The sequence below is a fragment of the Oncorhynchus mykiss genome, chromosome 1, assembly GCF_057628025.1.
Source record: "Oncorhynchus mykiss isolate SJ-2025 chromosome 1, ASM5762802v1, whole genome shotgun sequence".
Taxonomy (NCBI): Eukaryota; Metazoa; Chordata; class Actinopteri; order Salmoniformes; family Salmonidae; genus Oncorhynchus; species Oncorhynchus mykiss.
Window position 1 is genome coordinate 36,687,919 of NC_143022.1, and position 26,691 is coordinate 36,714,609.

General features: G+C 44.0%; 1 protein-coding gene across 1 annotated transcript in view; it reads left to right on the forward strand.

Annotated features, from left to right (window-relative positions):
- LOC110521950 (SH3 and multiple ankyrin repeat domains protein 3) overlaps window positions 1-26,691 on the forward strand; it is a 123,792-nt gene that overhangs the window by 39,934 nt on the left and 57,167 nt on the right. Inside the window, exon 9 of the mRNA XM_036976586.2 lies at window positions 6,738-6,919. Within this exon, the coding sequence (XP_036832481.2) occupies window positions 6,738-6,919 (182 nt within the window). The remainder of the gene's footprint in view (window positions 1-6,737; window positions 6,920-26,691) is intronic.

The window sequence follows — 26,691 nt, forward strand, 5'->3', positions numbered from 1 at the left end:
AGGGTTCAGACCTGAGCCAACTCCCTGTGGTTACTCTGGGGAGCGAATGACTGCTCAAGCACTGTGTTATCTGGTTCTGCACAACATGCCTTCGGTGCGCAGCCTCCAGCGACGGTCCGGCGCCTCCGGCGATGATCGGAGGTCTGGTTCCTCCGGCGATGATCTGCGGCCCGGTTCCTCCAGTGAAGGTCCATGCACTAGGGCCGCCACCAAAGCGAAGGGATCTGTGGGCGGAGGGGGTCTGCGTCCCGCACCGGAGCCCCCGCCGTGAAGAGATGCCAACCCGGACCCTCCCCTTTAGAGTCAGGTTTTGGGGGTACTGTCACGCCCTGGCCATAGAGAGGCTTTTATTCTCTATTTTGGTTAGGCCAGGGTGTGACTAGGGTTGGCATTCTAGTTTCTTTATTTCTATGTTTTCTATTTCTTTGTTTTTGGCAGATTATGGTTCTCAATCAGAGGCAGCTGTCTATAGTTGTCTCTGATTGGGAATCATACTTTTGCAGCCTTTTTCCCACCTGTATTTTGTGGGTAGTTGTTTTCTGTATAGTTTATTTGCCTTACAGAACTGTTCGTTTTTCACTTTATTTTGTGTGTTTTGTGTTTTGATCAATAAAAATCATGAACACTTACCACGCTGTGCTTTGGTCCATGCCTTCCGACGAGAGACGTGACAAGTATTTGATCATCAATGAATTCGAGAAAAAGCCATTTGTTTTTTAACACAGGAGCCCCATATCATCAGGTAGGCCTAAATGCACTTGTAACTTGTTTTCATTCGCAAACTATCATTTTCTAATTTATTCCATTTATTCCATGATACTTTTGTTACAAAGTAGATTTGTCTGTGATTAGGGCATGGGAATAGAAGAGCATATGCTGGGCTAAATTAACAAACTAAGCAAGCATAGCTCAACACATGGTCCTCAAACCAAATACTGGCCAAACCCGTGTTTCTAAAAGTAAATTCAAAGGCACTGTATAGCCTAATGACTGTACAGCCTATTAAGGCATTTTTCATGTCTTGACTTTTTAATTCTAAGTCATCATTTAATGTAATTTTATACAGCCTACATGCAAAATGTATAGGCATGTTGTTGAAGTGTTGTTGATGTGTTGTTAAAATACTGAGCACTCCTGCCAACCTGTAGCGTGTCACAAATGCTTCACTTAAATGTGTATTTGTATTTATTAAGGATCACCTTTAGCTGGTACCAAGGCAGCAGCCACTCTTCCTGGAGTCCAGCAACATTTAGGCAGTTATATAAGGTACATTTCAAAATATTACATGACATTACATTTCATAACACTTTTCACAACACATTAAGTGTGTGCCCTCAGGCCACTACTCTACTACCACATTTCTACAATACAAAAAATAATCAGGCAATAACTAACACATTAGGAATCCGGGGCACCACGGAAGCATTAGTTTATATAGAGCGGCTATCTGCCAAATCCACTCTTAAAGATCTGAAGATCTTTTATATCAATTGCAGTCAGTCATTAATTATTATTTACCTTCTATCAGTCTCATCTGAATGTCGTAAAATGACTGGTTATCTGCACAAACCCTAGCCTAAATTTTGAATCAGCGATATACAAATTGGCTTAATTATTTATTTACTAACTAATCAAATCACAGAAATACATAACAAACAAACAGTAGATATTATAGATTGGGTTGCTACATGATACAAAGAAAAGTCCCTAGCGAATGAAACCGATATGACAGCTTGGTAGACAAAAGAAAGGGGAGGGTGGTTCAAGAGAACGAAACTCAGAGGATTAGTACACTCATAGAAATTGCCAATACTTTACATGAACGACCGCTCATACGACAATAAATTGCAATTTATATTTACGCCCGTATGTCATTATTGTCTTCTCTGTTGGAATCCGGTCCATCTGCTGGAGAGTTCATCAGAATCTCTCTGGTTGCGTTTCCCCAAAGATCAAACTATTTTGTGGTTGTTAGATTGGATACTTTAGAGTACCATTCGGAAATGTTCTCATAGAATAGATGTTTTGGCGTTTGTCTGTATTCTCATCCTAGGTTTACGTAATTTCTAGCTGCAGACTAGTAATTATATGTCTAAGATTTGCTCTTATTCTGTAGGGATCAATAGTCTCAGAGTTGAACCATTTCCAGCCGTGTAGCCAATACTCCACGTGGTATGGTTTTGCCCTTTGGTAGAGTTGCAGTTTAAACTACTTCACACACCAGCGTCACCCGGCATGTTTTGGTCTTAGAAATTCAATCATTTGCAACCTTAGCTTACACCGGGGTTTGCGTGGTCTGGTGTGAACTTCATCAGGAGTGGGTCTTATACGTTTCAGTAGAAAAGGGTGGTCCATGACAACTAATCTGGGCTCAAGGGGGCAAATTGTAATATTTTAAAAACATTTAAAAACGTCCTAATTTTGCTGGACCCCAGGAAGAGTAGCTCCTGCCTTGGTAATCCGTCTGTCCCTGTGGCCTTGTGAATGTTGACCTGTTTAACGGACTTAGTCACATCGGCTACGAAGAGCGTGATCACACAGTCGTCCGGGATTTCTTATAAGCATCTGGGTTAGAGTCCCGCTTCCTGAAAGTGGCAGCTCTACCCTTTAGCTCAGTGCGAATGTTGCCTGTAATCCATGGCTTCTGGTTGGGATATGTACTTACGGTCACTGTTGGGACGACATCATCAACGCACAGCCATTAGCTGATGTGGTATACTCCTCAATGCCATCGGAAGAATCCCGGAACATTTTCCAGTCTGTGCTAGCAAAACAGTCCTGTATCTTAGCATCTGTGTCATCTGATCACTTCTGTATTGAGCAAGTCACTGGTACTTCCTCTTTTAGTTATTGATTATTAGCAGGAATCAGGAGGATAGAGTCATGTCCAGGTTTGCCAAATGGAGGGTGAGAGAGGGCTTTGTACGTGTCTTTGTGTCTGGCATAAAGGTGGTCTAGAGTTTTGTTTCCTCTGGTTGCACATGTACAGTAACATGCTGGTAGAAATTGAATTCCCTAAGCACCATGAGCACCGCCTCTGGTTGAGCACTTTCTTGTTTGCTAATGTCCTTATACAGCTTGTTGAGTGTGTTCTTAGTGCCAGCATCAGTTTGTGGTGGTAAATAGACAGCTACGAAAAATATAAATGAAAACTCTCTTGGTAAATAGTGTGGTCTGCAGCTTATCAAGAGACACTCTACCTCAGGTGAGCAAAACCTAACATAAGATATTACAGTTTTTAATGTCCCGTTGGTAGGATAGTCTTGATTGGAGGTCATCCAGTTTATTATCCAATGATTGCACGTTGGCTAATAGGACAGATGGAAGAGGCAGGTTACCCGTCAGATTCTTACAAGGAACCCCCAACCTACATCCCCTATGTCTCCCTCTCTTCTTCATGTGAATGACGATTGATAGGGAATCTTCGTCCAGTACGAGATGAGAAATTTCTGTTTTGGTATCCAGAATCTCTTTTCTGTCATAAGAGACGGTGGCAGAAACAGCAGCCATCTCCTCCGGCGCTATTCTATCAATTAAGTCTTGCGTAGTTAGTTTTGCATTGAAAGTGGCTAATATTCCATTAATTCGATTACAATTCCCACAGTAAAGGTAAACGTTGATAGCGTTAGCTAACATGGAAAACTAGAAGGTTGAGTGATGTTCAATCTCGGGCTTCTCTGCATGTGCTGATATTTCTTCTACATGGCAGTCCCGGGGAAGTGAATGCCACTTATGCACGCAGCTTAGCGGGAACATTGGTGCCAACTGTAAAGTTTGGTGGAGGGGCTGTTTAACATGTTACGGGCTAGGCCCCTTAGTTACAGTGAAGGGAAATCTTAATGCTACTGCATACAATGGCATTCTAGACGATTCTGTGCTTCCAACATTGTGCCAACAATTTGGGGAAGGCCATTTCCAGTTTCAGCATGAAAATGACCGTGTGCCAAAAGCGAGGTCCATACAGAAATGGTTTGTCGATATCTGTGTGGAAGAACTTGACTGGCCTGCACAGAGCCCTGACCTCAAGCCCATCGAACACTTTTGGGATGAATTGGAATGCCGACTGCGAGCTAGACCTAATTGCCCAACATCAGTGCCTGATCTCACTAATGCTCTTGTGGCTGAATGGAAGCAAGTCTCCGCAGCAACGTTCCAACATCAAGAATGGAAAGCCTTCCCAGAAGAGTGGAGGGTGTTATAGCAGCAAAGGGGGGACCAACTCCATATTAATGCCCATGATTTTGGAATGAGATGTTCGACGAGCATGTAGTGTATTTTCTCTTTTCTGGTATAGACAGTTACCACGGTTACAGAAGCAGTGTCCTAGGAAACACAGACACACACACACGCGCGCACACACTGAGAGGGGGCCATCGTGGCATTATAAACACAGTTCATTAAAGGGGAGGAAGAGAGATCAATCTGGAGTGTACAGGGACACATACACACACCAGCAACATCCTCCTCCAGCCCACCTGCAAGGAGCAATCAGGGCATCTGCCACCACAGAGGTCAGACCATCTAACATACCATTACAGCTGTGTGTGTGTGTGTGTGTGTGTGTGCGCGTGCACACGCGTGCGTCGGTGCAAATATGGATGTTCCAGACCAGCTTGTAGCAACATTGAGATGTCCTTTTTTTGCCTGTTTTAAAACTGATGGCAGTAGCAAATGAATGTGAATGTATGTACAGAATTATGTGATTTGGGGTTTGTATCCACTAACGCTGCATTAACTGAAGCTGAATTAGTTTAGCTTTAGGCTTAATTAAAGCAGAATCTCTATATCCTTGTTTACCCTATTCTGTTCTCTTTTAGCCTCATATCTCTCTCTTCATCTCAATCTGCCTGTATCCCTGTCTCTCCTGCCCACTCTAGCTGCTCCTTTCATCTCTCTTGTCCCTCACTCTTTCTCCCCTTTTACCCACACCCTCTCTCTCTCCTCCTTCCTCCATCCATCTCTCTGCTCTCCTCTTGCTCCCTCGCTCCACCCTTCCATACCTCACTCCCTCCCTCTCTGTGTTGTGTTCAGCTTGCGGAGGGTGGAGTGTCCTGGGCTCAAACATTAACATGCGGCAGGCAGCCATCCCAGCCACTTTCCTCCTTTCCTCTTAAGGAAGCGATAAACAGAAGGGAGGGGGAAAGATGGAGAGTGGAGAAAGAACGAATGAAATAAGGGTTCCAAGTGATTGATATGGCACAGGCAGAGAGGGAGGGAGAGAGGAGAGAGGGAAGGGGTAGATAGAGAATGAGGGGTGTACTCACAGACACACTTGACGTGATACCCATAATATACACACACGTAAACACACAGAGGCAATGTAAAAACACATTGATATTTGAATCACTGTATAGTTTCCATGATTTTGCAGGAACAAAGATAGAACAGAGAGAAGGGGAGAGGGTTGGAGGAAGTAAGGAGAAAAGCAGCTGTTAGAAGGATTTGAGGGTGAGTGTTGAGGACACAGACAAACAGGCAGCAGTGTGATCCACACACACACACACAACGCTGCAGCAGTAGTGATGAATGAAGACCAGGAGAAGCTGTGATTTGGCTCTATTAGAATTCACCAGCCACCTCCATCAGAGAAATGGAAGGAATGGAGAGAGAGAGATGGAGGTAGAAAGGGGGAAAAAGATAAAGTGATTCAAGGCGAAGAGGAGGTGGAGTGCCAGCAACAATTAAGCCAAATGAAGCACCGGCCCATTCCTGCCCCCCCACTCACACAACAACCTGTCCCGGGTATCAGTGGCACATGCACACACACACGCAGGCAGACAGGCAGGAGGAGATCAATGGTGCGTTTGTGTGTGCGTGTATATGTCGGTTCAGTGTGTTTGTGACATGGTGTCGCTGGCGTATGTTGTGCTAGCGGAGATGTAGCATTAGCAGCAGCGGAGGGGGCAGCCTGCGTGTGTGTGTGTGTGTCTGGGAGAGTATGTGTGTTGGTTAGAATGCTCAGAGAGAGCTGTGTGTGTGTGAGTGTGTGTGAGTCGTCAGAGGGGAGGGGAGCCTCCAAGCGCAGTAGCGGTAACAGCAGCAGGGCTAGCAGCAGCATCGTCGCCAGTGTGTGTGTGAGTGTGTGTGAGTGGGCGTGTGTGTGTGAGGGGTGGAGGGGAGCGGAGAGGGACTCCCAGGAGAAGGAGTCTTGGTCGGGGTGTAGAGCCAGCCTCTCTCCCTCTCCTCCACAGCAGGACCTGGACTTCCAGAGCCAGGGGACTAGGTGGATCTGTAGCCCAGCCTGGAGCACTGGAAGCTGGGGAGCTCTCTCCCCCTCTCTGGAGGGCTGTTCGGTGGGAGCGGGAGCTCAGGATATGTGTGACTCAGGGGGACTGCAAGACGGATCTGAGAGACAGCAACGGGGAAGATTCCGTTACCTCTAACCGTTAACACTACTGCTCCTGCCTTGGAGAGGAGGAGAGGAAAAGAGGGGTGAAGGGAGGGGAACAGGGGGACTTTGTGTTTGCTGTAACAGAGGAAAATACAGAAGGATTTAGAGGTGGAGGGTAGGAAGAGTGATCTCTCGTCCCATGACATTCCCTCAGGATTTGCTTTGGGACCTTTGACTGTTGGCCGATTGGACAGACAGTGGCACTTATCTTACAACCTGTCACTGTAACAACTGTCAGGTTGTTGCTGGGTTACTGTCCCCTTGGCGACCCGACCATGTCGGTGACCACAGGCTTCAGCTACCAGCTGCCTGGCATCACCACTGTAACCTATGTGTTTGTTTACAGCCCGGGCACGGTACAGCGGGACCCCAGCCCCCCCACCCACACCCCCCCTGCCATTACCGGTGCCAGCGGGCCCAAGCGGAAACTCTACAGCGCCGTGCCGGGACGCACCTTCATTGTGGTCAAACCGTACACGCCACAGGGCGATGGAGAGATCCAGCTGAACCGTGGAGAGAGGGTCAAAGGTTAGTACATTATGACTGTTCATAAAGTGGTTTGACCTCTTTTGACAGGTGTATTATGAAACTCGACAGGTCTCAGATTTGGGAAGGAACCTAGAAAGATGTAAAGACATATCTCATTCTAGGAAACCAGGAAACCACTAGGACACCAGAAACTTGCCTTGGGATCACAAACTTTTATTGCGTCTATAGAATGTGATAACTATGTGCTGAGTAAGTCTGGGTCTAGTCTGTAGTCTCAGGCAAGGTCAGCCATCACAAGAGTGTGTCACTCTTGTCACAGGTGTAAATGGATGTGACAGAAGGTGTGTTTAACTGTAGAGGCAGTACAACACTAAAAGGATGGGTCATGCATACATTATGCAGTACAGTACATAGATAAAGGACACTCCACTGTTTTCGTTCCATTCATGCCTCTGTAATGTCACTTCACCACTGGAAAGTGGTACATTTGTCATCTAATGCATCTGAAGTGTTGTCAAAGTCAGTCTGACATGAACAATGTTTCTCTGTTTTAGTGCTACTTCACCAGCATTGTCATGGGTTGAATCCTAACTAACGCATAAATGCCGTAATGATTTTGAGTTATGTGTTACGTGTGCATATCTCGAGCTAGGATTCAGCCCTACAGGATGTCTATATATTCTGACTCATAATCCTAATGGTGCTGTGGTTACGGTGTCATGTGTGTCTTCTGTTCTCCATCCATGCCTCACTCCAGACTACGACTCTAATGACCTAGAAGGTAAAACGCTACAACATTCTTCAACATGACTGTCAGCCCGTCTCTCTCTCTCCCAATCACCTCTATATCCAAACCCACCCCTTTCCTTCCCCAGACAACTCTAGTGCTTGGTTGTTGGTTGAGGGGGGAGTGTGTGTATTCTACATGAGTTGCTGCCTATGTAAGTGCATGGTCCTCTATTGCCCAATCCCAAATTGACGCCTACCCCTTATGCACATTTGCTAGGATTTTATATAGGTGGAGGCAATATGGTAACAGCTCCACTGAATGTGTCACCATATTGCTTATGTAGCAGATGAAGATCTGTGTAACTCACTCCTCAGCCTGAAGTGTCTGCGCTGCCGAATAGCTAGCGACTGGGTATAATGTTTCAGGAGGGCAGTCACGTGTGTTTGCGAGGCAGAGGTCCTGGGTTTGAGCCTTGGTGTGAGATGATTCAGGAGGAAGCGGTACATGCTAAGCAAGCAGTGCGATGTCCTTTTACACTTACACCTCTCAAAGCCTGACAGATCTCAACAAGTGCATAGGGGTTAGGGGTTAAATAAAGTTTGGGCAAGAGCATACACTCACTTCGTACTTCCTCTTCAGAGTGATTCTTCCTGAGTGCGACATAGTTTATCTTTCCTCTTCTACGCATGCCTACAGGATTAAGCGTTTGTCACTGTTTACTCTCCTACAGGCTCTTAGACACATACACCTCTCCCCGACAGGCACGGATGCCACACTTACCCCTTTGCTATATGGTCTGATACACTCCCACCCTGTGTGTGTGTGTGTGTGTGTGTGTGTGATGAAAAGTGTTGTTGTTTATGATACCTAGGCAGATGTTGTGCCAAACAACTGCGTCGTGAGTCATGACTATGAATAGAGGAACTCAGTGACCCAGTCTGATATGAGAACTGATATGTATAACGTTGACACAGATGTTATCACCCACAGAACTTTCCATTTCAGAGGAACGAACACACACACCTACACACAATGTTAGGCATTTTTCCTCCTTACCATGCATTGTTCAAGGTTATTCACATAACCACAAACGTCAGAAGTAATAGTGTATATTGTGTCTAAAACATGGTGTTCCATGACGGTACTGATAAATGGACACTATGGTGTCCATGTTAATGGAACACCAGTCCTACCGTGGCAAGGCTATATGAAACGTTCACGCCAGTGGACGCTATGCTGAATACTGCAGGTGTGAATGAAAAACATGACGATATACGTAGCATATGCTCTCACTTATGATTACAGTCATGTGGCTCATGCTAGAATTGAACCTACAACGTTGGAGTTGCCAGCACCACACTCAAGCCAACCGAGTCATCTGGCAGTGTTGTCTAATACTGACCAACATGACTAACTGTACTTTCCACTTCCCTGTCCACTGTAGTTCATGGGTATAAGCTGTATCAAATGCCAATTAGAAGGCAAAAATATTTTTTTTCACTCTTCAGTTTTGCTAGTTCCCAGCTGGTCTTGTTGTTGCTAGCCTGCAGTGACCAGTTCTCCTCACAGTGCATAGAGGGGGTTTGGGACTGGGAGAGGCCGTCTCTGTGGATGGATGATCTCCACTTTGATACATAATACATTCCATCTCATCTGCATTCATGAATGGATGAGTTGCTAATAGTTACAGGCCTCATTTACACTGGGGGAAGAGAGGAGGTGAGGGGAGGAAGGAGAAAAGAGGAGAGGGCAAGAGATTAAGCTTCTCCACCGTGCCGTGCCATATTCTTGGGGAGAAAAACTTTGACAGAAGCCAGAGCACATGGCCAGTTTAGATGTGACGGTATGCCATGAAAGAATAGGGAGAATTCCCCCCCCCCCCCACCAACCACATCCTTTGTAAGAATAAAGAAGGTCGCCTTCTATCTTTTACAATGAGAAGGTAGTAAGAGTACTATACACTTTCAACATCAACGTCCTACTTCAACCAGCTTTATTTGTAAGAGCCTGGTTTTGTAGGATGGTGTCCCTGACATACTTTGTTGTTGAACCTCCATTAACTCAGTCACAGCTCTTCTCCCTTGTGTCATACCCATATTCTTCTCTTGTCACTTTTCCATCCCTTTATCCTGTGACAACAGAGGAACACCTGTATGAGGAACTGAGAGGGGGTGAAACCAGCAGGCCTGCATTCTAACTCTCCTCTCATAGCCTACTGTGTGTTTGTTAGCATACTGTAGCTAGCTAGCCTGCACCCTGTGGATTAGTATTGTGGCTAGGTTAACCTAATCAGGTGTTTGGTGTATAGGTTCAGTTGAGCTGGTATTTTATGTAGTCCTTAGACCAGGGCTGTAATACAACAGATTGTATGCATTAATGTGGTCTTGTCTTCCTCTGTCCTGTAGAGAACGGTGTTTTTCAGGGATCAGAAGGTAAACACAGCTGTATAACTCTACAAACCCTGGGATATCTACTGTACAATAGAAACCCTTAGAGAAGGTTTCCCGGTCACAGATTAAGCTTATTCCACAACTAGGCTTCATCTGTGTCCTGAAAACCGGTCCTTAATGTTTAGGCGTTGTGGTAGAGGACAGTCATGGTTAGCACTGTGTTGTAGTTGGTGTGTGACCTGTTGTAGTTCTACTATAATGTTTAAGTGTATGCACAGCTTTGTGCATCCTTCAGTGAAGTTTGTACATCCTTCAATGTAGTTTTTGCATAGTCCACGATGTCACATTTTCTAGCTTTCATTGTCTGTCTTGGTTTTATTGTCTTTCAACCGTTGTTACTCTTTTATGTGTATTGTATCTTCCCTCTACTCAAAAATGCTGTGTAGCTGACTCCCAATCTGATGAAGAATAGCTAGGTAAATTCCATTCCTGTCCATAATTTAGTCTACAGAAGGATAGTGACAATAGCCCACTGATGCACAGATAGTCTATTGTAGCCTTTCTATATGTGTGTGTACCTCCACCACTGTGTGTGTGTGTGGCGGGGGTCTCGATCCATTGGATATGTTAGTGTTGACAATACCCTAGGGGGCCTTCCATTCCCTCCACCTCTCTCTCTCTCTCTCTCTCTCTCTCTCCTCTCTGATGTACTCAGATAGCATCACCAGGATGAACACCTCTCGATAGGCCACTTGCTGTCACTATGGAAACGGATAGAAACACTTCTCCTGAAACGTGGTCAAGCCCTTAGAGCACACACTCATTCACACACACACACACACGCACAAACACATGCACTCACCCAGGGCTTTGGCGGTCATGACATTTTGTCAACTGGGGATTGTCATGCAAATAACTGCCGGTTTCACGGTAACTGACCTTTAATTAACATAAACACGTTTAGTATCTCTTAGCTTCCACGCATAGCCTACAAGCCACTGATGCAGACCTTTGGAACATCTACATTTTAAAGTCTAATAAATCCATTTAACATAGCCTAGGCCATCACAATAAATATTTAGAAGAATACAATTGAACATAGCTGAATAAATTAGAAAGGATATTTCCCCAAACGATCTGAGGGAGTGAACACATGTGGCCATTCTGTGTTGAGAGGTTAACAAAGAAGCAGGCCCTCCTATATGCTTCATTTAGAGTTATTTATGACACTTTAGTTGTGATATGAACATTAGGCTATATATATATATACAGTGCCTTGCGAAAGTATTCGGCCCCCTTGAACTTTGCGACCTTTTGCCACATTTCAGGCTTCAAACATAAAGATATAAAACTGTATTTTTTTGTGAAGAATCAACAACAAGTGGGACACAATCATGAAGTGTAACGACATTTATTGGATATTTCAAACTTTTTTAACAAATCAAAAACTGAAAAATTGGGCGTGCAAAATTATTCAGCCCCTTTACTTTCAGTGCAGCAAACTCTCTCCAGAAGTTCAGTGAGGATCTCTGAATGATCCCATGTTGACCTAAATGACTAATGATGATAAATACAATCCACCTGTGTGTAATCAAGTCTCCGTATAAATGCACCTGCACTGTGATAGTCTCAGAGGTCCGTTAAAAGCGCAGAGATCATCATGAAGAACAAGGAACACACCAGGCAGGTCCGAGATACTGTTGTGAAGAAGTTTAAAGGCGGATTTGGATACAAAAATATTTCCCAAGCTTTAAACATCCCAAGGAGCACTGTGCAAGCGATAATATTGAAATGGAAGGTGTATCAGACCACTGCAAATCCACCAAGACCTGGCCGTCCCTCTAAACTTTCAACTCATACAAGGAGAAGACTGATCAGAGATGCAGCCAAGAGGCCCATGATCACTCTGGATGAACTGCAGAGATCTACAGCTGAGGTGGGAGACTCTGTCCATAGGACAACAATCAGTCGTATATTGCACAAGTCTGGCCTTTATGGAGGAGTGGCAAGAAGAAAGCAATTTCTTAAAGATACCCACAAAAAGTGTTGTTTAAAGTTTGCCACAAGCCACCTGGGAGACACACCAAACATGTGGAAGAAGGTGCTCTGGTCAGATGAAACCAAAATTCAACTTTTTGGCAACAATGCAAAACGTTATGTTTGGCGTAAAAGCAACACAGCTGAACACACCATCCCCACTGTCAAACATGGTGGTGGCAGCATCATGGTTTGGGCCTGCTTTTCTTCAGCAGGGACAGGGAAGATGGTTAAAATTGATGGGAAGATGGATGGAGCCAAAAACAGGACCATTCTGGAAGAAAACCTGATGGAGTCTGCAAAAGACCTGAGACTGGGACGGAGATTTGTCTTCCAACAAGACAATGATCCAAAACATAAAGCAAAATCTACAATGGAATGGTTCAAAAATAAACATATCCAGGTGTTAGAATGGCCAAGTTAAAGTCCAGACCTGAATCCAATCGAGAATCTGTGGAAAGAACTGAAAACTGCTGTTCACAAATGCTCTCCATCCAACCTCACTGAGCTCGAGCTGTTTTGCAAGGAGGAATGGGAAAACATTTCAGTCTCTCTGTGCAAAACTGATAGAGACATACCCCAAGCGACTTACAGCTGTAATCGCAGCAAAAGGTGGCGCTACAAAGTATTAACTTAAGGGGGCTGAATAATTTTGCACGCCCAATTTTTCAGTTTTTGATTTGTTAAAAAAGTTTGAAATATCCAATAAATGTCGTTCCACTTCATGATTGTGTCCCACTTGTTGTTGATTCTTCACAAAAAAATACAGTTTTATATCTTTATGTTTGAAGCCTGAAATGTGGCAAAAGGTTGCAAAGTTCAAGGGGGCCGAATACTTTCGCAAGGCACTATATATATATATATATATATATATATATATATATTTATATATATATATATATATATATATAAAAACAAATGATTAATTCTAAAACAGCATGATTCAACTCTAATGATGATTTGAAAAAAGTGGCATGAAAGGCATGAGCTCTGCTGTTCCTTGTGCAGTCTGCACACACTGAGTCAGTCTCTCGTTCACAGTTTGACAAGCGCTTGATAATATTCCTCCCCATCAGACTTTTCTCAATTTTGTCTTTACATATACTAAATACTGTGTGAAATCAGTTTGGATATAAAATGGGACATTCTCATGCTCCTGTCGGGAACAGGGGCAGGGGAAAAAATGCATGTAACCCGTATGCACTTAAATAACGAATGGAGGACACTTTCCCCGCGGTTCATTTTCATGCCAGCCAGGCAGGCAGGCTACTCCGGTTGTAAAGCGAAGCAATGTGCTTAATATTAGGAATGTTTCGAAATATATATATAGTAGAGTTAGCCTATAGAAAGCTAATGGGATCCTCCTCTTTCTAATAGAGGCCATCAAAACTCTGTTTTCTCATGCAACTGCATAGCCTATAGAAATCTTGCGCAACATGGGTTTATGGGCTCTCAAGTAGTGTTTGATTAGATTTTTTGATTGCATTTGCATTCATGTCAGATTGATTAGAGTTCTGAGTACCAGGCCATTATTGAAGCCATTGGCCGTTAACAAGTTTGGTAGGCTACTAATGACCATCAGTGGCATCAGAGCGCAGTTTTGGAGAAGCCTAATTACCATGACTCCACGGTCACGTGGAATTTGACTGTGGTCATGACACATGAATGCCAGTAAAATGGTCACCGTAACAGCCCTACACTCACCTCACACATTGTACCATCTTAACACACATAAAGTACAAACACACACCAACATATTCCATTACAAGCTATTACTTCTCAACACACACACACAAGCACACACACCTCTCGTCTGCATGCCATTGTAAATCTTCCAGACAGCCATGAAAATCTAACCGGCACAAATAACATTGAGATTAGACATTCACAAACATGATTAATGGTCTCAGGCCGCGCCCAGTGTGTGTGGAATATTAACATTGCTATGGCCAGTAGAGGATACCTGGAGCACACACACACAAGCCGGTAGACACACACACACACACGGACAAAAAAAAGGCATTACTAATGATCTGAAGGGGAATGCAGTGTGATTTAACCATTACTGCAGATATACAATTCCAGGCTCAAACCTTCCACTGGTGCTAATGCTTGGTAAACCTGGGCCCTTTATGGCTCAGGGCTTCTCTATCATGTTGGCACAGAGGCCCAAATCTGTGTGTGTGTGTGCGGGTGAGGGTGTGTTGTAAGCCTAGGACTGAGTGCTGTAATGGGCTCTCAGAGATGCACAATAGATAATTTGAATGCAGCATTGTGATGACACGCACACACGCGCACACACACACACACACACACACAGTGTTGTATTCCAATTTTGAGGACACAGATGTAGCTGTTTCTGAGACCAGGATGCAACTGTCTGTAACCAAGCAACAGGTGCTGAACACAACAGAGCAAAAGTTAAATACTCGATTTTCATGAATAACAAAAGCACATTTATCAGTTTTTTAAAAATCCTGACATAAAAAAAAAACACATTTGGAATGTATAACCTCAAAAGTTACTTACCTCTGCTTTTGACATTGTTGGTGACATTGATTGGCCAGAATACAGTCAGATTGTAGTGGGTAGTGTATTTTCAAGCGTGTTCTCCAAAAATGTAGTCCATTGTAAATGTATTCATTTTGAAATAGATCTTCGATCTGAAACCTGTCACATACAGTTTATGACGGCTACAACATCCACAGTTCTTCTCTCACACTAGGAAGCAATTCATCCTGCATTATGAGACCTGAGAAGGGGGTGGTAGGGAGTAAGGATCGGGGAATGTGTGATTGTGTGTGTGTGTGATTGTGTGTGCCTCTAGAGAAATTACAAAGTGACAGGGTAGAGTGGTCATAGTGACCTGAGGGAATAAAGTTTATTAAGACCTTATTAAGATTTGTGTGTGTGTGTGTGTTATCAGTTGGGTCAGTGGCCTGGGGGAAGGACGAGAGTGTCACAGCTGTCCAATCAGAGACGCAGCAGGTAGCAAAAACCCGGCCACGCCCACACCTGCACCCTGCAGACCACACCATCTGTCCCTCTATCTCTCTCACACACACACAGCTAATAACAAACACAGCAGAACCAGCAGTCAATAATGATTATGAATACAGATCAGGAACTGGAGTGAAAGCTTCCTGACATACAGGATTGCTCCATAACCATTAGGTACAGATTGTGTGTGTTTGTACAGAGTGTACAGTTTGTGTGTGTTTGTACAGAGTGTGTTTGTGTGTGTGTACAGTTTGTGTGTTTGTACAGTGTACTGTGTGTGTGTGTGTCTGGATCCTTGCATTTCACATGTGAAGTGTTCCACCATGTGTTTTTTCAGCGGGTGTACTCTACCTAGTTTTGTCAGCGGGTCTACTCTACCTAGTTTTGTCAGCGGGTCTACTCTACCTAGTTTTGTCAGCGGGTCTACTCTACCTAGTTTTGTCAGAGGGTGTACTCTACCTAGTTTTGTCAGAGGGTGTACTCTACCTAGTTTTGTCAGAGGGTGTACTCTACCTAGTTTTGTCAGAGGGTGTACTCTACCTAGTTTTGTCAGAGGGTGTACTCTACCTAGTTTTGTCAGAGGGTGTACTCTACCTAGTTTTGCCAGAGGGTCTACTCCACCTAGTTTTGTCAGAGGGTCTACTCCACCTAGTTTTGTCAGAGGGTCTACTCTACCTAGTTTTGTCAGAGGGTCTACTCTACCTAGTTTTGTCAGAGGGTCTACTATACCTAGTTTTGTCAGAGGGTCTACTCTACCTAGTTTTGTCAGAGGGTCTACTCTACCTAGTTTTGTCTACCTAGTTTAAGCCTCAGTGCCTGCTGTGTGTGTGTATTCATGCCCAGATAGTGAGCTGTATCAAGGACAGGGGATACCAAGTCAGTTGTACAACTGAATGCATTCAACTGAAATGTGTCTTCTGCATTTAACCCAACCCCTCTGAATCAGAGAAGTGCGGGGGGCTTCCTTAATCGACACCCACGGCATCGGCGCCCAGGGAACAGTGGGTTAACTGCCTTGTTCAGGGGCAGAACAACAGATTTTTACCTTGTCAGCTCAGGGATTTGATCCAGCAACCTTTCGGTTTCTGGCCCAACGCTCCTACCCGCCAGATGGACACAGTGGGACTGTGAGATCCTGTAGTGTCTCCGTATGGTCTTGCCCTGTGTCAGCCCTGCCCTGCCACTGTTACTGAGACACTGTGTATCACTGAATGTGTGTATGAAATGCGCACACACACACGTCACACGTGCTGATATGATGTGTTGGGATTCTCACGATTCTACATGTACTACGATTTGATGTTCCAAACATATTGCTCACCATATGTCTGCTGCAGAGGGACAAGATGAAGCCATGATAACTAGTTTTAATCAGTCATGGAAATAAAAGTACAGAAAGCTAATTGGCTCACTATTTAAAAATACTAGAGTTTTGGTGCAGGTACAGCTGACTAGCGCAAAAATAATATTGCGATATGTGGTCAAAAATAATATTGCGATACGTGGTCAAAAATAAAATCCTGATATGTAACTGTATCGATTTTTGCCCCATCACTATTATTGACAGTCAATTTCAGTATGTGTGTTTACTGTGGGCAACGGTCATGCTCATTAAGGTCCTGTATCACAGAGTAAACACCATTAATCAACACCTACTAACAACCACACATGCACATGCACTCACACACACTCACACACACACTCACACACACACACACACACACAAAAATCTATGACTGATCAACAAACATTCTGTCAGTGATATTAACGGTCAATACGTAATCACTCAACACTCAATCTCTATCAAACCCTGGTCTTTTAAACCTGACCTTATGAAGCGTTTCATTATTTTTGCCAGTTTAAAAAAAAAATCCACAGCCAGGCTGTGCAGCAAGAAGGTACACCCACATCGAATGAGCTTGTGAGTGTATTAAGGTGAACAATAGACAGGAAAGGTAAGAGTTATTAGGTAGCCTGCCTGGTCTATTTTTGTCTTCACCTGGGGGCCTATAGAAATGGGGAGAAGGAGAAGAAGAAAGAGAATAAATTAAATAGAGGGAGAGAATGAAACCCAAAAAGTTGCTTATCCCTTCAAGGTTGGGATCCCTCTGAGTCATAGTTGGAGTTTTCCTCCCCCACTACTCTCACACCTTAGTCATTAAGCAGATGCTCTTATCCAGAGGGACTTACAGGAGCAATAAAGGTTAAGTATCTTGCTCAAGGGAACATTGACATATTTTTCACCTAGTTTGCTCAGGATTTGAACAAGTGGCCTTTTGTTTACTGGCCCAACACTCTTACCCACTAGGCTACCTGCTGGTCACTTCTTCTGCTCCACCTGCTCTCATTCTATACCTGACTTCGCTGTAATTAATATATATATAAAGCTCCCTTTTTCATACACTCTCTCTCTTCCTCGACTGAATCGTCTTATCACTCACTCTCTCTTTCCCTCCCTTACTGTGGGTTTGTGTTGAATACAGATGAGGAAGGGACTGCGCCACTCCCCAGCCCTCTCTGAGCTGAAGGAGCCCTGAGAGCACACACACACACGCAGACACACACACAAATAAACAGACACACACACACAGACACACACACACACACACACACAAACAAACGGGGCCCCAGTCTCAGGGAAGCGTGACTATCCTTCCCTCCATTCACTTATTCACTCCCTCCTTCATCTAAACTCCTCTGTGCCTCTGGGGTCTACTCCGCTCCTCCATTGTTTCTTCATTCCCCCTTCACTCTCCTCACCTCTAATATATCTCTTTCTATTCCTCCTCTCTTCTCCTTCTCCTTCTCCTATACTTGTGGTAAGATGAGAGCTATTAGTGTCATACACACTGCTTTATCTGGCAATTAATTAACAAATTATGTTCACTGCATTCTGGGATATATAGTTGAATATCCTTGAGACTTGCATCCCAAATATTTGTGTGTGTGTGTGTGTGTGTGTGTGTGTGTGTGTGTGCTCTCTCTCTATTAAAGCATATTGAAAAGAGGTTTAGTAAAGCGTGGAGGGCTCCAAATCTATTAACTGCACTTTGGATATTGGAATTCTCCCTGTACATACACACAAAATCATATGCCTTCTGGCCACCCACAGCAGCTCCACACATATCTGTAGTATTTTCTGTTTGTAATGATACATTACTGTGTATATACATCTAATTTGCGCTTAGTATTCTTACAGCACACACACCCTCATTTTACCAGGTAAGTTGACTGAACACATTCTCATTTACAGCAACAACCTGGGGAATAGTTACAGGGGAGAGGAAAGGGGATGAATGAGACCATTGGAAGCTGAGGATGATTAGGTGACCATGATAGCCAGAACACTGGGGTTAACACCCCTACTCTTACGATAAATGCCATGGGATCTTTAGTGACCACAGAGTCAGCACACCTGTATAATGGCCCATATGAAAGACAGGACCCTACACAGGACAATGTCCCCAATCACTGCCCTGGGGCATTGGGATATTTTTTTAGACCAGAGGAAAGAGTGCCTCCTATTGGCCCTCCAACACCACTTCCAGCAGCATCTGGTCTCCAATCCAGGGACTGACAAGGACCAACCCTGCTTAGCTTCAGAAACAAGCCAGCAGTGGGATGCAGGGTGGTATGCTGCTGGCTCTCTCTCTTTGTGAATGCATATCGGCAGATGGCCATCTCCCAGTGTCTCAGCTCTCTGCTGGCTCCTTTGTTGTGTGTTTCTGCAGGAGAGAGGAGAGTTTGTTAACAACCCCACTCAGTCTGTCTCTTGTCACCTTTCTCTCCTGTGTGTGTTTGTGTGCGAGTGAGAGAGAGATGTTAAGAGAAGAAAAAAGCTGGACAACTTGTCTTTGGGAGCATGTATAGTGGTAATAGTATGAGAGAGAGCGAGAGGGAGAGAGAATCAAGTTTAATGTGTGTGTGGGGGGGGTGGAGGGAGAGGAGAGGAGAGAGGAAATATTGATGTGTGTGTGAATGACTCAGCTTTGAGCAGTAGAGCGAGGCTAGGCTGAAATTAAAATGAGCTCAGTCGGTCGTCACACACACACACACAGTGGGGATACAGTGGAGCTTGAAGGCAGGGCAGAGTGTGTGTGGAGTATAAATAGCTCTGCATTGCCACTGATGCTATTTCTGGACCAGGCATCGTGACTGACTCAACCGCAGGCAACCTCAGACGGGACACCGACACACACTTTGTTCAGCACACACACTCACGCACGCTTGCACACACACTAAGTTCCTCTGTGTCCAAATCTCTAAGGACTTATAATTGTCCAAACATACATTAACAGTTGTGAAGAAGGCGCGACAGTGGCTCTTCCCCATCAAGATATTTGGCATGGGCCCTCAAATCCTCAAACAGTTCTACAGCTACACCATTGAGAGCATCTTGACTGGCTGCATCACTGCTTGGTCTCCATCGCATGGCGCTACAGAGGGTGGTGCAGTCAGCCCAGTACATCACTGGGGCCGAGCTCCCCGTCATCCAGGACCTCTATATCAGGGGATGTGAAAGGAAGGCCCAGAAAATTGTTTAAGACTCCAGCCACCCAAGCCATAGACTCTCTCTCTACTTCCGCTCGGCAAGCGATACCGGAGCAACAAGTCTGACACCAACAGGCTCCTGAAAAGCTTCTATCCCCAAGACATAAGACTGCTAAAAAGTTAACTAAATGGCAACACGGACAATCTGAATTGACCTTTCAATGTTATTTTTTGCACTGATTATTCACACTCTCGCTCTATGCACACTGACACTCACTGCACACTGACATTCATACTGACTCTACAAACACGCACACACACTTACATACAATCATCATATACACTGTTGCTACTCTGTTTATCATATATGCTGATGCCTAGTCACCTTATCCCTATACATATCTAACCGTACCTCTCCAGTATCCCTGCACATTGTAAATATTGTATTGGCAATGACCCTGGAACTGACCCTATATATAGCTACTGACCCTGGAACGGACCCTATATATAGCTACTGACCCTGGAACTGACCCTATATATAGCTACTGACCCTGGAACGGACCCTATATATAGCTACTGACCCTGGAACGGACCCTATATATAGCTACTGACCCTGGAACTGACCCTATATATAGCTACTGACCCTGTATATACTGTACTGTAGCTTACTTGCATTCTTGTGTTCTTATTTCTATTTATTGTGTTTTTTTCTTCTACTTGACTTTTATTTATAGTATACTGATATTGATTGCTGCATTGTTGGGAAAGAGCTTGCAAGAAAGGCATTTCACTGCAGTTGTGCAACTTGACATTTGAAACACACACAATCACTCACTACTACACTTACATACTATACCAACAAAGAAATGCATACAGACATGTATCCACACCACTCTCAAATGCATCACCTTTCAACGATTGTTTGTGTTTTGATAAGGATTATTCCTCTGCTTTTGTATCACTCCCGCTTGTGCTCCTTTTCATTCTCTCCTCTCTCACCACCCCTCTATTTGTTTTTGTCTTTCGTTCTCTCTCTCCCCCTCTTTCTTTATCCATCCTCTGCGCATGATTACTGTATTAGTGTTTAATTAGGCCTGTCCATGTCTGCCACAGAAAATGTTTTGTGGATTGTGGAACAATACTTATCCAGCTCACACAGAGTCTATTGCTGCAGTGGAATGACTGGAGAACCCACTGACTCTCAGAGGTGGAGTGACTCTGAGTTCCCTACAAGAAACTCTTCCCATAGAATATGATGGGAACTATGATCAGTTAATGCAGGTATGACTGTTTCCTACGGCTTGGACTACAAACTGAAGATTAGTTGACTTACCCCCCTGTACTAAGTAAAATGTTTGAGGCCCAGTTTAAAAAACTGAATAGCACATCTGTTATTGTTCCATGAGGTGACAGATACCCTGTTTTGTGACATCTGTCCTCTGTGTCGCCCACTGCTGTGTACCTGTAGAGGTGATTCTAAACCAGCATGAAGCCAGTGGTGCTGTAGTACTGTAGCTGTTGTTGTCCTGTGGTGCTGTAGTACTGTAGCTGTTGTTGTCCAGTGGTGCTGTAGTACTGTAGCTGGTGTTGTCCAGTGGTGCTGTAGTACTGTAGCTGGTGTTGTCCAGTGGTGCTGTAGTACTGTAGCTGGTGTTGTCCAGTGGTACTGTAGTACTGTTGCTGGTGTTGTCCAGTGGTGCTGTAGTACTGTAGCTGGTGTTGTCCAGTGGTGCTGTAGTACTGTAGCTGGTGTTGTCCAGTGGTGCTGTAGTACTGTAGCTGGTGTTGTCCAGTGGTGCTGTAGTACTGTAGCTGGTGTTGTCCAGTTGTGCTGTAGTACTGTAGCTGGTGTTGTCCAGTGGTGCTGTAGTACTGTAGCTGGTGTTGTCCAGTGGTGCTGTAGTACTGTAGCTGGTGTTGTCCAGTGGTGCTGTAGTAGTACTGTAGCTGGTGTTGTCCAGTGTGTGGCTGAACTAGGTCCTGCTGAGGTGTTGATTGTGAACTGTTTGGCTAGTGTAGCTTCACACTGTTTTACACTATTAGGTAGAGTCCTGCACGGGTCCGTTTTTTTGTAGCCGCACTGGCCACACAATTCCCGAGCCCCACCCAATACCCGACATCAGGACAGATTTTTCCCCACCACTCCACCCACCTGCATAGAATTATTCTGATAGCCTATTCATGACCCACCAAATAACATAACAGTACAATTTGATATTGTGATGAAACCAGCTCAAAGTATGATGACCAAAGTATGAAAAATGACTGTTGCTTCTACATTGATAAAGTGTGATCATAAAGTTACTGATCCCCTCCCCCGTGTCAAACACTTTGATTCAGAAGGCACAGTTATTAAGGGGATATCTGGCGTCGTTTTGCGTATCAGTTCATAAACCATGTGCCATGGAATTGGTACTTTGTAAATCTCTTCCCAACTATTTTGCAATCTATTATGTCACAGCTGTCTATTAGTATGTTTGAGTTTTAACCACAATATTTGTTGTATTATTTGTAAAAAAAAAATATATATATATATATCTGGTGGATTAAACTGAAATTGCAACCAACTTTCTATGGCTTGTTTTTAAAATAATTATATTTTGGAGATTTACTCTGTTGCGCAAAACTCACTCTGAGAGCCCCCACATATCCACTTACGTAATGTAATCTTTCTCGCCCATATTTCAAAATAATAGCCTGAAACTGTTGACACCTTAGGGAAGCCATAGAAAAAGGAATCTGGTTGATATCCCTTTTAATGGAGGATAGGCATGCATAGCACCAGTGAGGTTTCAAAATAAGAGGCACTTCTTGATTGGATATTCCTCAGGTTTTCACCTGCAATATCAGTTCTGTTATACTCACAGACAATATTCTGACAGTTTTGGAAACTTTAGAGTGTTTTCTATCCTATTCTGACAATTATATGCATATTCTAGTTTCTGGGGCTGAGAAATAGGCCGTTTCAAATGGGTACGTTTTTTTTTTTGCCAAAAACTAAAATACTCTCCCCTACACGCAAAAAGTTAAACTCTACATAGCTGGTTGAAATTAACAAAAGCCTGAATTAATATAATAATTAACAGATAATTGTTTTCAGGCTTTATATCCATCTACCGGGTTGTTGACCTCCTTGTCTACAACGACTCCTTCCAAACCTGAGAGTTCGCTCGCACACCTCCTGTTTCCACGATGGTGTTATTCCACCATTATTTTTCCGGTTACGTTAGCCATATTCACGTGAGCTAGGCTAGCCAGGAAAAGTTCACTTGGCAATGTAGTCATGTGTGGTTGGAGGGAACACAAACGGTGCATGTGGGCAAATTAGGAATGTTTCAGCCAAACACAAATAATGGACAGTTCACTGCTTTAGGTTACTACCGGTAACTGCCAAAATAATGGAAACACTTGTGTAAATGAGGGATACAGCGTGTATTGAAAGCAGATTCTGCCATACCGCTGTGGTTCCTGAGTTAATTAAGCAATTAATGATAATGCCTCCTTCCACAGGGCACAAGTAGTTGCTGAATGGTTTGATGAGCATGATAACAATGTAAGCCATCTGTGCCATGGTCATCTCAGTCACCAGATCTCAACCCAATTGAACACTTATCGGAGATTCTGGAGTAGCACCTGAGACAACAGTTTCAACAAAACACCAAATTATGGAATTTCTTGTGGAAGAATGGTGTCACATCCCTGCAATATAGTTCCAGATATTTGTAGACTCTATGCGAATAGATTTGTTCTGAATCACAAAATCATTTTTTCATTCCACCGCCAGCTGAATTTTTTGCGGGTCACTCGCTGAGAAACCGTGGGTGTCCAACCCGATGCAGGACTATACTATGAGGGACGTTCCACGAAAATAATGCATTTTGTATCCCTTTAATATTTGAAGTAGAAATTGAGTCTTTGCTCAGCACCGCCCCAGAATTTTTGACAACCAATCGCAGCGCTCCAATGGATAGCAACTGTTGTCAATTCCGACACCTCGGACAAGCTAGTATTTAAATCGCATGAAAGCCAGTGAGAGCATTGGCAAAAACAGAGTTTTCTTTTTTTTTTAAAGGTAATGTTTAAAGGGCAAAATAATATAACACTGCTCCAGGAGTACTTGCTACTGTGATTCCTGAAATGCAGAGCCTGTTGCAGAGTATTGTTCTTATCTGAAATTATAATTACTTTTGTTACATTGTTTGCTACCTCAGCTGGTCAGCTAGCCTCTTAATAAAACGTATTTTCTCAAAATGTATGTTAGCCAGCAAACTTATCAATGTTATGAATACAACCCCAATCTGCTTAAGACATCAGGATACAATTTGAGAGCACTAGTGAGCTCCAAAAGTGTCTATGGCTTTGACTGCAAGTTGATAATGAATTCAAAGCCATTCAGTGGCTAGCTACACTACAAACATCATTTTACTAGGTTCCTGTGAAGCAATTGTCATGACAGTCCACAACAACATACCTCAGAGTTTCCTGATTAGCAAGAGGTATACTGTGTTTAATTTAATTGTGTATTAGAAACACAGTTGGAGATCATTGTGAGGGGATTTCACCAGTGGTAGAATGGGGAATTGGGAAAATGTTGCCTGAGGTTGCAACAATAACCAAGGGGGACGGGGCTTAGCGAAGGGTTCAATTGTGCACCAATATTGAATTTTAAAAGCCTGTTATAGTAAATAAAGAGCTACATGGAGAATTCAATAAATCATATTTTTAGATGAATAAAGGTGCCAAACCATGTTTTTTATGAAGTAGAACATGTGCTCTTTATGACAGAATGTTAAAATCAGGTGAAATCAAAAGTTACACTTCTCTAAGGGCTCCAAATTGGTGGAACGACCCATGAACTCTTTCACCTCAGTTAGAGTCGCATACAACACACTGTGATGGTTTTCTGGTTATGCCTCTTCTCTCCTGTCCCCTACTTTTATCTGTCCTCTGATTTCTCCCCATTTCCAACCTTCTCTTCCTCCACTTTTGCACTCTTTATATTCTCCTCATGTCTTCTCCCTTTTATAAATGCTCTCTCAACTCTCCTCCCTCTACGTTTCTCCCTCTTTCCCTCTCTATGGCCTTGCTCCCAGCTCAGTCTGGATAGCAAAAGACACACTGGTGCCACTTGGCCACTAAACACACACAGAGCCCTGTTTCAGGGCCACTGAGTGCCAGCGTCTGTTTCAAGGGGCCAATAGTCATGCCAACCGGGCCTTGGCTCACGACATAACAGTTTGCTGATGACACAACAGTGGTAGGCCTGATTATCAACAAGAACGAGACAGCCTACAGGGAGAAGGTGAAAGCCCTGGCGGAGGGGTGCAAGGATAATAACCTCTCTGTCAACATCAACAAAACGAAGGAGCTGATCATAGACATCAGAAAACAGCAGAGAGCGCACGCCCCCATCCACATCGACGGGGCTGCTGTGGAGAGGGTGAAAGCTTCAAGCTCCTCGGCTTTCACATCACTGATGACCTGAAATGGTCCATTCACACAGACGGTGTAGTGAAGAAGTCGCTTGGCCCATAAGACCCTCACAAACTTCTACAGACGCACCATTGAGGGTATCTTGTCAGGCTGTATCACTCCCTGGTACTGCAATTGCACCGTCTGCAACCGCAGGGCTGTCCAGGCGGTGGTGCGGTCAGCCCAAAGCATCCCCTGGGACACACTTCCTGCCTTCCATTACTCTACAGCAACCAGTGTCACAGGAAGGCCAAGGAGATAATAAAGAACCTCAGCCACCCGAGCCATGGAGTGTTCACCCCGCTACCATCTAGAAGGCGGAGAAAGTTCAGGTGCATCAAAGCTTGAACCGAGAGACAGCTTCTATCTTCAGGCCATCAGACTGTTAAAGAGTCACTATTAGCCGGCCTCCAACCAGTAACTTGCCCTAAACCTTAATCACTGTTACTAGCCGGCTCCCACCTGGTGCTCTACCCTACACATTAGAGACTGCTGCTGTCCTATGTACATAGAGACATAGCATACTGTTCTACCCACTTCACATATATACTGAACAAAAAAATAAAACGCAACATGTAAAGTGTTGGCCCCATGTTTCATGAGCTGAAATAAAAGATCCCAGAAATGTTCCATATGCACAAAAAGCTTATCTCGCAAATGTTTTGCACAAATTTGTTTATATCCCTGTTAGTGAACATTTCTCCTTTGCCAAGATAATTCCTCCACCTGACAGATGTAGCATATTAAACAGCATGATCATTACACCTTGTGCTGGGGACAATAAAAGGTCACTCTAAAATGTGCAGTTTTGTCACACAACACAATGCCACCGATGTCTCAAGTTTTGAGGGAGCGTGCAATTGGCATGCTGACTGCAGGAATGGCCACGAGCTGTTGCCAGAGAATTGGATGTTCATTTCTCTACCATAAGCCGCCTCCAACGTTGTTTTTGAGAATTTGGCAGTACGTCCAACCAGCTTCACAACCGTAGACCATGTGTATGGCTGTGTGTGGGCGAGCGGTTTGCTAATGTCAACGTTGTGAACAGAGTGCCCCATGGTGTCTGTGGGGTTATGGTATGGGCATAAGCTACGGACAACGAACACAATTGCATTTTATTGATGGCAATTTTAATGCACCAAGATATTGTAACGAGATCCTGAGGACCATTGTCGTGTCATTCATCCGCTGCCATCACCTCATATTTCGGCATGATAATGCACGGCCCCATGTCACTAGGATCTGTACACAATTTCTGGAAGCTGAAAATGTCCCAGTTATACCATGGCCTGCATACTCACCAGGCATGTCGCCCACTGAGCATGTTTGGGATGCTCTGGATCGATGTGTATGACAGCCTGTTCCAGTTCCCACCAATATTCAGCAACTTCACACAGCCAGTGAAAAGGAGAGGGACAACATTCCATAGGCCACAATCAACAGCCTAGTCAGCTCTATGTGAAGGAGATGTGTCTCGCTGCATGAGGCAAATGGTGGTCACACCAGATACTCACTGGTTCTGATTCACAATCAACTTTTTTTATGCACAGTATCTGTGACCAACATATTCATATTGACTGTATTCTGTATTCCCAGTCATGTGAAATCCATACATTTCCTTAAATCAATCAAATGTATTTTTAAAGCCTTTTTTACATCAGCAGATGTCACAAAGTGCTGTACAGAAACCC